Here is a 15,437-nt window from a genome sequence, read left to right as displayed (position 1 = left end):
CACTACCACTGTGAACTATTATTTTGTTTAAGATGCTGATAATATGTAGAGAAAATTACAGAGATTATTTGCCTTGAATATAAGAACGCTATCTCAAATTTTTAAAAGTGATTTTGAAAGTAAATTTGTTTCTTATTGTTCTGGTTTATCAACTTCAAATAAATAACTACCTCATGAATTATAGAAAAATGTGTTCAAAACTATATTAAATTCTATTTTGAAAGCTATGGCTATAGTAGACAATGAAATATGAATAAACTGTTGAAAGGAGATAGAAACTTAAAATCAACAAATTAAACTTGGATTTTTTTTTTTTAGGGGTCCCTTCAGTGTTGTACGACGATGCATCAACAGAGAAACTGGGCAACAATTTGCTGTAAAAATTGTTGATGTAGCCAAGTTCACATCAAGTCCAGGGTTAAGTACAGAAGGTAAGAGATGGATTTCAAGTAAGTTATTTGATGTCTGGCTTTATTTCATTTCCAATCCATCTATCAACTTAACCTTCATCTGGGGGTGGGGAAGCAGAGGGTGTAATGTAGTGGGAAGTGGGTGGAGACAGTTTAAATTCAATTCTAGTTTGTAAGATTTCTAGAACATAGTATTTGAAAGATAGCTAAATTTGATTAACAGTGTTATGAAGTCATCTAGGATTGCTATTGGCCTATGTTTTTTGAATAGAAAGGAAGTAAAATCTGAAAATATATTTTTTAGGATCTAACTTGTAGTCCTATAGTATAGAACATGGGATGGGAAGGGTGAGAAGGGAAATAATGGCACAAATATAATCATTGCAGATTCAAAAGAAACTAAGATGAGTTCCCTTCAAGTCCATAACTTATTACCCTTAGGATTGTGATCTAATAGAACTAAAAGACTAATATATCACATATTGCTTAAGTCACTTATGGTGTATATGTGTAAATTTGAAAGATCAGTACTGCCAGGACTTGCAGGACTCAAAATTTTGTTTCAAGACATTGATATGGCTAATCATATTTATGTATAAATATTTATAAACAGTACAGAAGCATTTTAAAAGGTTTTTTTTGTTTGTTTTTTGCTGTTTTAAGCCATAGTTCCATGTAGCCATGATTCACATATGGTCGCACTTCAGATGGCACAATTACTATTTTAAAGTTTCTAATTAGCCTGTCTTCTGTCTTTAGACTTTTTCGCAGTCCAGTAAAAGACATATCCTTCTTAAGTCCTTTCCTTCTTAATCCCAAGAGCAATGCAGTTAATAGTTTAAATTGGAAAAGCTAAGGCAGAGTAGCCTATTTATATTTTATCCAGTTATCTTCCTTTAAGAAGTAGAAGCCCAGATACTGTGAGCTCCAAGTTAATCTATTCCTGCAGATCCTTTTTCAGGATCACTACTTTTAAATACTTTTTTGAAACCTTCTAAATTATTATTATCCATATACTGAATGTAGAAGATTCATAGAAGTTATTACAAAGAATCAATAACTGATTTTTTTTTAGTGCTTTAATCTTTCAATTCTTAAGGTAAGATTTAGGGATTTTATATCTTACGGTTTCATATTTTGGAACTGGCTATTATTACTTTTGAATACAAATTATTTTATAAATTTAGCAGAATTTAAAATTCACTTCTAATCAGGTTTCACCACTATATTATGTTTCCTAAAACTTTTAAACTGCATTTAATATACTGTATTTGATTTTCTGTACCTCAGTTGTCAACTAATTTTAACAAAAAACTTTCTCAGTACTTAGGTAATTTTGTATAAACCTAGTTCATTAAACATATAGATGTGTTGAATCTTTATTTCTCTTAAATGTTTTGATACTGTTGATGAATTTAGTAAGATTCCAGTTTAAAATCACAAATCTATATCAGTTACTCAGTATACCTATATTATGTTGATTTTGTTTATCACTGTACCTAATTCTGAATCTACAGACTAAAGACATTTTTTAAATTACATCTTTATTGGAGTATAATTGCTTAACAATGGTGTGTTAGTTTCTGCTTTATAACAAAATGAATCAGTTATACATATACATATGTTCCCATATCCCCTCCGTCTTGCGTCTCCCTCCCACCCTCCCTATCCCACCCCTCCAGGCGGTCACAAAGCACCGAGCTGATCTCCCTGTGCTATGCGGCTGCTTCCCACTAGCTATCTACCTTACGTTTGGTAGTGTATATATGTCCATGCCTCTCTCTCGCTTTGTCACAGCTTACCCTTCCCCCTCCCCATATCCTCAAGTCCATTCTCTAGTAGGTCTGTGTCTTTATTCCTGTCTTACCCCTAGGTTCTTCATGACATTTTTTTTCTTCTTAAATTCCATATATATGTGTTAGCGTACAGTATTTGTCTTTATCTTTCTGACTTACTTCACTCTGTAGGACAGACTCTAGGTCTATCCACCTAATTACAAATAGCTCTATTTCGTTTCTTTTTATGGCTGAGTAATATTCCATTGTATATATGTGCCACATCTTCTTTATCCATTCATTTGATGATGGACACTTAGGTTGTTTCCATCTCCGGGCTATTGTAAATAGGGCTGCTATGAACATTTTGGTACATGACTCTTCTTGAATTATGGTTTTCTCAGGGTATATGCCCAGTAGTGGGATTGCTGGGTCATATGGTAGTTCTATTTGTACTTTTTCAAGGAACCTCCATACTGTTCTCCATAGTGGCTGTACCAATTCACATTCCCACCAGCAGTGCAAGAGGGTTCCCTTTTTTCCACACCCTCTCCAGCATTTATTGTTTCTAGATTTTTTGATGATGGCCATTCTGACTGGTGTGAGATGATATCTCATTGTAGTTTTGATTTGCATTTCTCTAATGATTAACGATGTTGAGCATTCTTTCATGTGTTTGTTGGCAGTCTGTATATCTTCTGTGGAGAAATGTCTATTTAGGTCTTCTGCCCATTTTTGGATTGGGTTGTTTGGTTTTTTGTTATTGAGCTGCATGAGCTGCTTATAAATTTTGGAGATTAATCCTTTGTCAGTTGCTTCATTTGCAGATATTTTCTCCCATTCTGAGGGTTGTCTTTTACTCTTGTTTATGGTTTCCTTTGCTGTGCAAAAGCTTTTAAGTTTCATTAGGTCCCATATGTTTATTTTTTTTTTGTTTGTTTGTTTTTTTTTTTTTTTTTTTTTTTTTTTTTTTTTGCGTTACGGGGGCCTCTCACTGTTGTGGCCTCTCCCATTGTGGAGCACAGGCTCCGGACGCACAGGCTCAGCGGCCATGGCTCACGGGCCCAGCCGCTCCGCGGCATGTGGGATCTTCCCAGACCGGGGCACGAACCCACGTCCCCTGCATCGGCAGGCGGACTCGCAACCACTGCGCCACCAGGGAAGCCCCTATTTTTGTTTTTATTTCCATTTCTCTAGGAGGTGGGTCAAAAAGGATCTTGCTGTGATTTATGTCATAGAGTGTTCTGCCTATGTTTTCCTCTAAGAGTTTGATAGTTTCTGGCCTTACATTTAGATCTTTAATCCATTTTGAGCTCATTTTTGTGTATAGTGTTAGGGAGTGATCTAATCTCATACTTTTACATGTACCTGTCCAGTTTTCCCAGCACCACTGATTGAAGAGGCTATCCTTTCTCCACTGTACATTCCTGCCTCCTTTATCAAAGATAAGATATATGTGTGTGGGTTTATCTCTGGGCTTTCTATCCTGTTCCATTGATCTATCTTTCTGTTTTTGTGCCAGTACCATACTGTCTTGATTACTGTAGCTTTGTAGTATAGTCTGAAGTCAGGGAGACTGATTCCTCCAGCTCCATTTTTCGTTCTCAAGATTGCTTTGGCTATTCGGGGTCTTCTGTGTTTCCATACAAATTGTGAAATTTTTTGTTCTAGTTCTGTGAAAAATGCCAGTGGTAGTTTGATAGGGATTGCATTGAATCTGTAGATTGCTTTGGGTAGTAGAGTCATTTTCACAATGTTGATTCTTCCAATCCAAGAACATGGTATATCTTTCCATCTATTTGTATCATCTTTAATTTCTTTCATCAGTGTCTTATAATTTTCTGCATACAGGTCTTTTGTCTCCTTAGGTAGGTTTATTCCTATATATTTTATTCTTTTTGTTGCAATGGTAAATGGGAGTGTTTTCTTGATTTCACTTTCAGATTTTTCATCGTTAGTATATAGGAATGCCAGAGATTTCTCTGCATTAATTTTGTATCCTGCTACTTTACCAAATTCATTGATTAGCTCTAGTAGTTTTCTGGTAGCATCTTTAGGATTCTCTATGTATAGTATCATGTCATCTGCAAACAGTGACAGCTTTACTTCTTCTTTTCCAATTTGGATTCCTTTTATTTCCTTTTCTTCTCTGATTGCTGTGGCTAAAACTTCCAGAACTGTGTTGAATAATATTGGTGAGAGTGGGCAACCTTGTCTTGTTCCTGATCTTAGTGGAAATGGTTTCAGTTTTTCACCATTGAGGACGATGTTGGCTGTGGGTTTGTCATATATGGCCTTTATTATGTTGAGGAAAGTTCCCTCTATGCCTACTTTCTGCAGGGTTTTTATCATAAACGGGTGTTGAATTTTGTCAGAAGCTTTCTCTGCATCTATTGAGATGATCATACGGATTTTCTCCTTCAGTTTGTTAATATGGTGTATCACGTTGATTGATTTGCGTATATTGAAGAATCCTTGCATTCCTGGAATAAACCCCACTTGATCATGGTGTATGATCCTTTTAATGTGCTGTTGGATTCTGTTTGCTAGTATTTTGTTGAGGATTTTTGCATCTATGTTCATCAGTGATATTGGCCTGTAGTTTTCTTTCTTTGTGACATCCTTGTCTGGTTTTGGTATCAAGGTGATGGTGGCCTCGTAGAATGAGTTTGGGAGTGTTCCTCCCTCTGCTATATTTTGGAAGAGTTTGAGAAGGATAGGTGTTAGCTCTTCTCTAAATGTTTGATAGAATTTGCCTGTGAAGCCATCTGGTCCTGGGCTTTTGTTTGTTGGAGGATTTTTTATCAGTTTCAATTTCAATGCTTGTGATTGGTCTGTTCATATTTTCGATTTCTTCCTGGTTCAGTCTCGGAACGTTGTGCATTTCTAAGAATTTGTCCATTTCTTCCAGGTTGTCCATTTTATTGGCATAGAGTTGCTTGTAGTAATCTCTCATGATCTTTTGTATTTCTGCAGTGTCAGTTGTTACTTCTCCGTTTTCATTTCTAATTCTATTGATTTGAGTCTTCTCCCTTTTTTTCTTGATGGGTCTGGCTAATGGTTTATCAATTTTGTTTATCTTCTCAAAGAACCAGGTTTTAGTTTTATTGATCTTTGCTATCGTTTCCTTCATTTCTTTTTCATTTATTTCTGATCTGATTTTTATGATTTCTTTCCTTCTGCTAACTTTGGGGTGTTTTTGTTCTTTCTCTAATTGCTTTAGGTGCAAGGTTAGGTTGTTTATTTGAGATGTTTTCTGTTTCTTAAGGTGGGATTGTATTGCTGTAAACTTCCCTCTTAGAACTGCTTTTGCTGCATCCCATAGGTTTTGGGTCATCGTGTCTCCATTGTCATTTGTTTCTAAGTATTTTTTATTTCCTCTTTGATTTCTTCAGTGATCACTTGGTTATTAAGTAGTGTATTGTTTCGCCTCCATGTGTTTGTATTTTTTACAGAACTTTTCCTGTAATTCATATATAGTCTCATAGCATTGTGGTTGGAAAAGATACTTGATACAATTTCAGTTTTCTTAAATTTGCCAAGGCTTGGTTTGTGACCCAAGATATGATCTATCCTGGAGAATGTTCCATGAGCACTTGAGAAAAATGTGTATTCTGTTGTTTTTGGATGGAATGTCCTATAAATATCAATTAAGTCCATCTTGTTTAATGTATTATTTAAAGCTTTTGTTTCCTTATTTATGTTCATTTTGGATGATCTGTCCATTGGTGAAAGTGGGGTGTTAAAGTCCCCTACTATGAATGTGTTACTGTCGATTTCCCCTTTTATGGCTGTTAGTATTTGCCTTATGTATTGAGGTGCTCCTATGTTGGGTGCATAAATATTTACAATTGTTATATCTCCTTCTTGGATCGATCCCTTTATCATTATGTAGTGTCCTTTTTTGTCTCTTCTAATAGTATTTATTTTAAAGTCTTTTGTCTGATATGAGAATTCCTACTCCAGCTTTCTTTTGGTTTCCATTTGCATGGAATATCTTTTTCCATCCCCTTACTTTCAGTCTGTATGTTTCTCTAGGTCTGAAGTGGGTCTCTTTTATTTATTTATTTAGTTTTTTTTTTTTTTTTTTGCGATACGCGGGCTTCTCACTGTTGTGGCCTCTCCCGTTGCGGAGCACAGGCTCCGGACGCACAGGCTCAGCGGCCATGGCTCACGGGCCTAGCCGCTCCGCGGCATGTGGGATCTTCCCAGACCGGGGCACGAACCCGTGTCCCCTGCATCGGCAGGCGGACTCTCAACCACTGCGCCACCAGGGAAGCCCGTAAAGACATTTTTTATGGCGACAGTTAATTACTTTCTCAGCTGTCTGAGGTTCTTTCTTTTTTTAAAAAAAAATAAATTTATTTATTTATTTATTTATTTATGGCTGAGTTGGGTCTTTGTTGCTGCGCGTGGGCTTTCTCTAGTTGTGGCAAGTGGGGGCTACTCTTCGTTGCGGTGCGTGGGCCTCTCATTGCGTTGGCTTCTCTTGTTGTGGAGCACGGGTTCTAGGCATGTGGGCTTCAGTAGTTGTGGTGCACAGGCGTAGTTGCTCTGCGGCATGTGGGATCTTCCTGGACCAGGGTTCGAGCCCGTGTCCCCTGCATTGGCAGGAGGATTCTTAACCATTGTGCCACCAGGGAAGCCCTTGGCTGAGGTTCTTTATTGCCAGATTTCTTCAGCAAGGAATCTCTGTAGCTATAGACCCAGACTGCTAGGCTGAATCTCTTTTATTGTCACGTAACCAGGGAGTCAAACACCAGACTTAAAAAGATGGGGCTGGCGTATCATCCGTGTCTCTGAGGTTAACTCTTCTGAAGTTCACTCATTTGTCGCTTTGGCATTGCTTTGAGTATGTAAATGTCTTTAAGTCCTATTCTGAAGACAAGGCTAGGGCATTTCATTGATCTTATATGGTAGGGTCACAGCCTATAGATATTAAATGATATCCAATTGAATTCTGCATATTACTCATGACTTTATCTGGTTTTGATAAGGGTTTGATATTATTCAAATGAAAATGTGCAATTGTTCCTTTATATTTATGGCACCAAAATGTGGTTTTCCCATCTTCTTTAGCACAATGACACTCGCAATGATTAAGAAGCAGAGTAAAAATTTCATCTCCACCCCACCACAGCTATTTTTCCTTTTGAAAAAAAATTTGCAGTGGAGTTCCTATACACACTATTGCTTATTTTCACACTAGCTTACTTTATTTTAACTTGCACACATTGTATTATAAGATATATAATAAATAATAAGTTATTTATTTTATATTATAAAACCTCTTTGAACAGTATCCTCCACCCCAACTTCTTTCAACAGTTTTCCAAAACATATTTGCCCTTCCAGTCCATTTACAAATTGTTAGTGTCCAAAAATGACCTTATTCATGGCTAAGGATAGGAGATGTAGTATTAAGAAGAAACATATTTTGAAGTGACATGTGAAGTACAATAAAAAGGAATCTATAAGTTTAAACAAAAGTACCTAGAAATATCTATATTTACCATTATATTCTCTTTTTTTTAAATTAATTTATTTGGTTGCACTGGGTCTTAGTTGCGGCAGGTGTGCTCCTTAGTTGTGGCTCGAGGGCTCCTTAGTTGCAGCTCACTGTCTCCTTAGTTGCAGCACATGGGCTCCTTAGTTGCGGTACACGGGCTCCTTAGTTGTGGCTTGCCAGCTCCTTAGTTGCAGCATGGGGGCTCCTTAGTTGTGGCATGTGAACTCTTAGTTGCGGCATGCGTGTGGGATCTAGTTCCCTGACCAGAAATCGAACCTGGGCCCCCTGCATTGAGAGCACAGAGTTTTAATCACTTCACCCCCAGGGAATTCCCTATAGTCTCTTCTAATTAAGCCTGTCTCTCAAGCAACAGATAATTTAAAATCTATTTTATTCTTTATGTTTTCTTTTTTATTTTATTTTTGTCATTTTGATTTATTTAATGTTTGTCATTGCATCAGTATTTTTTCTTGTTAGTACATTTGTATTCAAATACATTATTGAATAAAATAGTTTTCGTAAAGTGTCATCTGGGAAACTAAAGTATGCTATTTATTTGGATAGGACATTATGATACAAAGACAAGTAAAAAGAGCACCTATTTTTAAAAAATTTTTATTAGAGTATAGGTGATTTACACTGTTGCATTAGTTTCTGCAAAAAGCAAAGTGTATCAGTTATACTTATACATATTTTAGATTCTTTTCCCATATAGGTCATTACAGAGTATTGAGAAGAGTTCCCTGTGCTATACAGTAGGTCCTTATTAGTTATCTATTTTAACAGCACCTATTCTTAAGAAACTTGCAGTTTAATAGTCCCAACCATTGTTACTAATATTATTTTTATAAGAAAAAATATGTAATAAATTCTAAATATATAATTTACAAATTAGCTTTTTAAATTAAAAATCTATAGTAGTTAAAGACCACTTATATATGTTTTAATATTTTACATTGTCATTGCTCTATTGAAGGTCAGGTGTTGTAATTATTTGAATATCTGTTCTGTTTTCCCATTAAAATCATATTTTTTTGTTCAATAGCGGCTCTTATAGGCTGCAGAGTATCCAAGAAACCCTTAAATTGTAAGCAGGATTATGTATATATGTTCATTTTCCAGAAAAAGAGTCTACAGTTTTTATTAGATTCCTAAAAAGGCATATTATTCCTAAATGGTTAAGAATTTATTCTTTCACATATATGAAAAAGTGAAGTTGACTCTTATGAATGTGAGGTGAATAAGAAGTTTCTATTAAATGAAAGCTAGGTGAATTTCTATTAGGATTGGAGGACATTTTCATCCTTAAATACACAGCCTCCATTAATGAAATTCCTTGATTATTATCTTAAAACCTTTAATTAATGGACATTTTATCTCTTACTCTGCTGAGCCACTAATTTAAAGTTGACTTTTTTGTTTTAAAAATAAGTATCAAAATTAATTCAAGCAAATTGTTAATAGGGAAATTTAAGGAATGTAAGATGTACAGAATTGAAAACTGAATTGACAGGAGTTCTGATACCTTGAAAGGACTCAGTTCTTTATGGCTTAATTTAAAAAGTTCAAAAATGGTGGTTTTTATTTTAGAATATTAAGTTATCTTCTAGAAAGAATATAGATTGGGTTCCAGTTTGCATAGTCTCCAAGAATATCTCATTCAAAAAATCCCAGATAGCAGATGTTAGCAAAATTGGAGGAGTAAGGGCCTTTGATAATGCTCATCTCTATAAAAACAAAGGGGAAACTGGCAAAAGTTGTCAAAATCAGCTTTTTCAAAACTCTGGAACAACACATACACAGAGCTTCTGAGCAAGGACTAAGCTAACCAAGCAGAGATAGTGGCCACATACAACAAAGGATACAGACTTTCCAGAATTAGTTCCAAAAAGCCACTAAACAAATGAACAGGAACAATGATAACAAGAATAAGAACAAGAACAAGAACAACAACAAAAACCCAGCAACGGTAACAACAAATCCTGGAGGAGGGGAGATTCTTATTTCCAGAGTTGGCACATTACTTAAAACATGTAGTTTTCAACAAAAAATTATGAGTAATGCAAAGAAACGAAGTATGGCTCATTAACAGGTGAAAAAGCAAGCATATCAAGATATACATAACTGAAGTCTCAGAAAGAGAGAAGAGAAAGGGACAGAAAGAATATCTGAAGAAATAATGGCCCCACATTTCCTGAATCTTATGAAAAACATAAACCAACACATCCAAGACGCTCAACAAATTCTAGGTACGATAAACTCAAAGATACATCATAAGCTAACTGTCAAAAGCAACAGTGAGAATATCTTGAAAAGAGCAAGAGAGAAGCAATTCATCATGTACAAGGTATCCTCAATAAGATTAACAGTGATTTCTCATCAGAAACCATCATGTCCAGGCAACATGAAATACCATATTCAAAATGATGAAAGAAAATGATTGTCTACCAAGAATTCTATATCTAGCAAAACCATACCTCAAAAATGAAGGATACATTAAGACATTCCCAGGTAAACAAAACTGAGAAAATTCATCACTAGCAAACCCACCCTACAAGAAATAGTAAATGTAGTTCTTTTTTTTTTTTTTTGCTGTACGCGGGCCTCTCACTGTTGTGGCCTCTCCCGTTGCGGAGCACAGGCTCCGGACGCGCAGGCCCAGCGGCCATGGCTCACGGGCCCAGCCGCTCCGTGGCATGTGGGATCTTCCCAGACCGGGGCACGAACCCGTGTCCCCTGCATCGGCAGGCGGATTCTCAACCACTGCGCCACCAGGGAAGCCCCGTAAATGTAGTTCTTAAGGCTCAGAAGAAAACATTAGATAGTGACTAAAACCATGAGAACTAAAAGAGCACAGTAAAGGTAACTACATATGTAAATATAAAAGGCAGTATAAATATTTTTTGATTATAACTTTTTCCCTCCTGATTTAATTGAGAACTGCATGAAGTAGTAATTATAAATCTGTGTTGATGGACATAAATGAATAAAGGTGTAATTGGAATGAAAATAAGAACACAAAGGAGGGAATGGAACTGTATAGGATGAAAGTGTCTGTATACTATTGAAATTAAGTTTATATTAATCTGAGCCATATTGTTACAAGTTAAGATCTTAATTTTTATACTCAAGTCAGGAAATAAGAAAATAACCCCCAAAATATAATTTAAAAGTTACAAAGGAATTAAAGGGGTACACTAGAAAATATCTATTTAACGCAAAAAAGTCAATAATGGAGGAATACAAAAACAAAAAAGACATAGAGAAAACAAATAGCAAAATTGTAAACATAAATTTTACAGTAAGTCCCATACATATGAACGAGTTCCATTCCGAGAGCACGTTCTTAAGTTCAGTTTGTTCGTAAGTCCAACAAAGTTAGCCTAGGTACCCAACTAACACAGTTGACTATATAGTAGTGTACTAAGTTATGTGATTGGGCATGCGAACGTATGTTCTCATCTTTGAAAGCTCACAACGTTTTTTTCTTTCTTAGGATTTAAATTTCATTTTATTTATCTTCTTTCTTACAATTTTATTGAGATACAATTGATGTACAGCACTGTATACGTTTAAGGTGCATAGCATGATGATTTGATTTACATACATCATGAAGTGGTTATCACAGTAAGTTTAGTGAACATCCATCATCTAATATAGATACAAAATAACAGAAATAGAAAAATTATTTTTCTAAGATTTAAATTTTAAATAATGAGTTTAAATATAGAGAATGTGTACATGGCACAGTATTAGCTTTTCACACTTTAAATTTGGTGAAAATAAGATGAATATGTTTTGTGAATGCCTACCTTGTTAGTTATTTTGTTTATTTGTCAAATAAATCGATGACTTAATGTAAAATCTGAGTTCTTTTTTTCATTTTTCTTAAGCTTTTTATTTTATATTGGAGTATAGCCAATTAAAAATGTTGTGATAGTTTCAGGTGCACAGCAAAGTGGCTCAGCCATGCATATACACGTATCCATTCTCCCCCAAACTCCCCTCCCATCCACGCTGCCACATAACATTAAGCAGAGTTCCCTGTGCTATACAGTAGGTTCTTGGTTATCCATTTTAAATATAGCAGTGTGTACATGTTGATCCCAAACTCCCTAACTGTCCCTTCCCCCCATCGTTCCCTGTGGTACCCATAAGTTCGTTCTCTAAGTCTGTGAGTCTGTTTCTGTTTTGTAAATAAGCTCATTTGTATCATTTCTTTTTAGATTCCACATAAAAGGATTATCATATGATATTTCTCTGTCTCTGTCTGACTTACTTCACTCAAGTATGACAATCTCTAAGTCCATCCATGTTGCTGCAAATGCCACTGTTTCATTCTTTTTAATGGCTGAGGATTATTACATTGTATATATGTGCATCTTCTTTATCCATTCCTCTGTTGATGGACATTTAAGTTGCTTCCATGTCTTGGCTATTGTAAACAGTGCTGCAATGAACATTGGGGTGCATGTATCTTTTCGAACCATGTTTTTTTTTTCTGGATATATGCTCAAGAGTGGGATTGCAGTGTCATATGGTAGCTCTGTTTTTAGTTTTTTAAGTCACCTCCATACTGTTCTCCATAATGGGCATACCAACTTACATTCCTACCAACAGTGTAGGAGGGTTCCTTTCTCTCCACACTCTCTCCAGCATTATTGTTTATGGATTTTTTGATGATAACCATTTTGACTGGTGTGAGGTGATATCTCATTATAGTTTTGATTGGCATTTCTCTAATGATTAGCGATGTTGAACATCTTTTCATGTATTTGTTGGTCATCGGTATGTGTTCTTTGGAGAAATGTCTATTTAGGTCTTCTGCCCGTTCTTTGATTGGGTTGTTTGTTTTGATGATATTAAGCCTCATGAGCTGTTTGTAAAATTTGGAGACTAATCCCTTGTCAGTCACATCACTTGCAAATATTTTCTCCTAGTCTGTGGGTTGTCTTTTCTTTTTGTTTATGGTTTCTTTTGCTCTGCAAAAGCTTTTGAGTTTAATTAGATCCCATTTGTTTATTTTTGTTTTTGCTTCCGTTATTCTGGGAGACTGGTCAAAAAAGATACTGCTGTGATTTATGTCAGAAAGTGTTCTGCCTATGTTTTCCTCTAGGAGTTTTATAAGGCCCAGTCTCACATTAGGTCTTTAATCCATTTTGAGCTTATTTTTGTGTATGGTGTTAAAGAATGATCTAATTTCATTTTTTTTACATGTAGCTGTCCAGTTTTGCCAGCACCATTTGTTGAAGAGACTGTCTTTCCACTACTGTGTAGTCTTGTCTCCTTTGTCGTAGGTTATTTGACCATAGGTGTGTGGATTTATTTCTGTGCTTTCTATCCTGCTCCATTGATGTATATGTATATTTCTGTGCCAGTACCACACTGTTTCGATGACTATAGCTTCGTAGTATAGTCTGAAGTCAGTCAGCCTGATTCTTACAGCTCCGTTTTTCTTTCTCAAGATTACTTTGGCAGTTCGGGGTCTTTTGTGTCTCCATACAAATTTTGAGATTTTTTTGTTTCAGTTTTGCGAAAAATGCCATTGGTAATTTGATAGAAATTGCAGTGAATCTGTAGATTGCCTTGGATAGTATAGTCATTCTGACAATATTGATTCTTTCAATCCACGAACATGATATATCTTTCCATCTGTTTGGGTCTTCCTCGATTTCATCAGCATCTTACAGTTTTTGGAGTACAAGTCTTTTGTCTACTTAGGTAGGTTTAATCCTAGGTATTTTATTCTTTTTGATGCAGTAGTAAATGGGTTTGCTTCTTGAATTTCTCTTTCTAATCTTCCGTTGCTAGTGTATAAGAATGCAACAGATTTCTGTGTATTAATTTTGTAACCTGCAAGTTTACTAAATTCATTGATGAACTCTAGTAGTTTTCTGGTAGCATCTTTAGGATTTTCTATGTATAGTATCATGTCATCTTTAAACAGTGACAGTTTTACTTCTTCTTTCCCAATTTGGATTCCTTTTTATTGATTTTTCAACTCTGATTGCCATAGCTAGGACTTCCAAAACTATGTTGAATACAAGTGGCAAGAGTGGACAACCTTGTCTTCTTCCTGGTCTTAGAGGAAATGCCTTCAGCTTTTCACCAGTGAGTATGATGTTAGCAGTAGGTTTGTCATATATGGTCTTTATTATGTTGAGGTATGTTCCTTCTCTGCCCGCTTTCTGGAGAGTTTTTATTGTAAATGGGTGCTGAATTTTGTCAAAAGCTTTTTCTACATTTATTGAGATGATTATATGGGGGTTTCTTTTGTTTCTTTTTTATATTTTTTAACATTTTTATTGGAATATAATTGCTTTACAGTTGTGTGTTGGTTTCTGCTTTATAACAAAGTGAATCAGTTATACATATACATATGTCCCCATATCTCTTCCCTCTTGTGTCTCCCTCCCTCCCACCCTCGCTATCCCACCCTTCTAGCTGGTCACAAAGCACCAAGCTGATCTCCCTGTGCTATGCAACTTCTTCCCACTAGCTATCTATTTTACATTTGGTAGTGTATATATGTCCATATATACACTACCACTCTCACACGTTGTCCCAGCTTCCCCTTCCCCTTCCCCATGTCCTCAAGTCCATTCTCTAGTAGGTCTCGTCTTTATTCCTGTCTTACCCTAGGTTCTTCATGACCTTTTTTTTTTTTTTTTTTAGATTCCATATATATGTGTTAGCATACGGTACTTGTTTTTCTCTTTCTGACTTAACTTCACTCTGTATGACAAACTTTAGGTCCATCCACCTCACTACAAATAACTCAATTTCGTTTCTTTTTATGGCTGAGTAATATTCCATTGTATATATGTGCCACATCTTCTTATCCATTCATCTGTCGATGGACACTTAGGTTGCTTCCATGTCCTGGATATTGTAAGTAGAGCTGCACTGAATATTGTGGTACATGACTCGTTTTGAATTATGGTTTGCTCAGGGTATATGCCCAGTAGTGGGATTGCTGGATCATATGGTAGTTCTATTTGTAGTTTTTTAAGGAACCTCCATACTGTTCTTCATAGTGGCTCTATCAATTTACATTCCCACCAACAGTGCAAGAGGGTTGCCTTTTCTCCACACCCTCTCCAGCGTTTGTTGTTTGTAGATTTTCTGATGATGCCCATTCTAATTGGTGTGAGGTGATAGATATCTCATTGTTGTTTTGATTTGTATTTCTCTAATAATTAGTGATACTGAGCAGCTTTTCATGGGCTTCTTGGCCATCTGTGTGTCTTCTTTGGAGAAATGTCTGTTTAGGTCTTCTGTCCATTTTTGGAGTGTGTTGTTAGTTTTTTTAATATTGAGCTGCATGAGCTGTTTATATATTTTGAAGATTAATCCTTTGTCCGTTGATTCGTTTGCAAATATGCTCTCCCATTCTGAGGGTTATCTTTTCATCTTGTTTGTAGTTTCCTTTGCTTTGCAAAAGCTTTTAAGTTTCATTAGGTCCCATTTGCTTATTTTTGTTTTGATTTCCATTACTCTTGGAGGTGGATCAAAAAAGATCTTGCTGTGACATGTCAAAGAGTGTTCTTCCTATGTTTTCCTCTAAGAGTTTTATAGTGTCCAGTCTTACATTTAGGTCTCTAATCCATTTTGAGTTTATTTTTGTGTACGGTGTTAGGGAGTGTTCTGATTTCATTCTTTTACATGTAGCTGTCCACTTTTCCCAGCACCACTTATTAAAGAGGCTGTGTTTTCTCCACTGTGTATTCTTGCCTCCTTTAT

The 15,437-nt window shown here is 35.8% G+C and overlaps 1 protein-coding gene across 6 annotated transcripts in view; it reads left to right on the top strand.

Annotated features, from left to right (window-relative positions):
• CASK (calcium/calmodulin dependent serine protein kinase) overlaps positions 1-15,437 on the top strand; it is a gene marked incomplete at both ends in the record, with an annotated part of 397,099 nt that overhangs the window by 74,367 nt on the left and 307,295 nt on the right. For all 6 annotated transcript variants that reach the window (XM_079727526.1, XM_079727525.1, XM_079727522.1 and 3 more), the window contains one exon: positions 319-431. In XM_079727526.1, the coding sequence (XP_079583652.1) occupies positions 319-431 (113 nt within the window). The remainder of the gene's footprint in view (positions 1-318; positions 432-15,437) is intronic.

This window comes from Hyperoodon ampullatus (assembly GCF_949752795.1).
Source record: "Hyperoodon ampullatus genome assembly, chromosome: X".
NCBI lineage: Eukaryota > Metazoa > Chordata > Mammalia > Artiodactyla > Ziphiidae > Hyperoodon > Hyperoodon ampullatus.
Note: the sequence above shows the minus strand (reverse complement) of the source record. Positions and strands in the feature narration are given on the sequence as shown.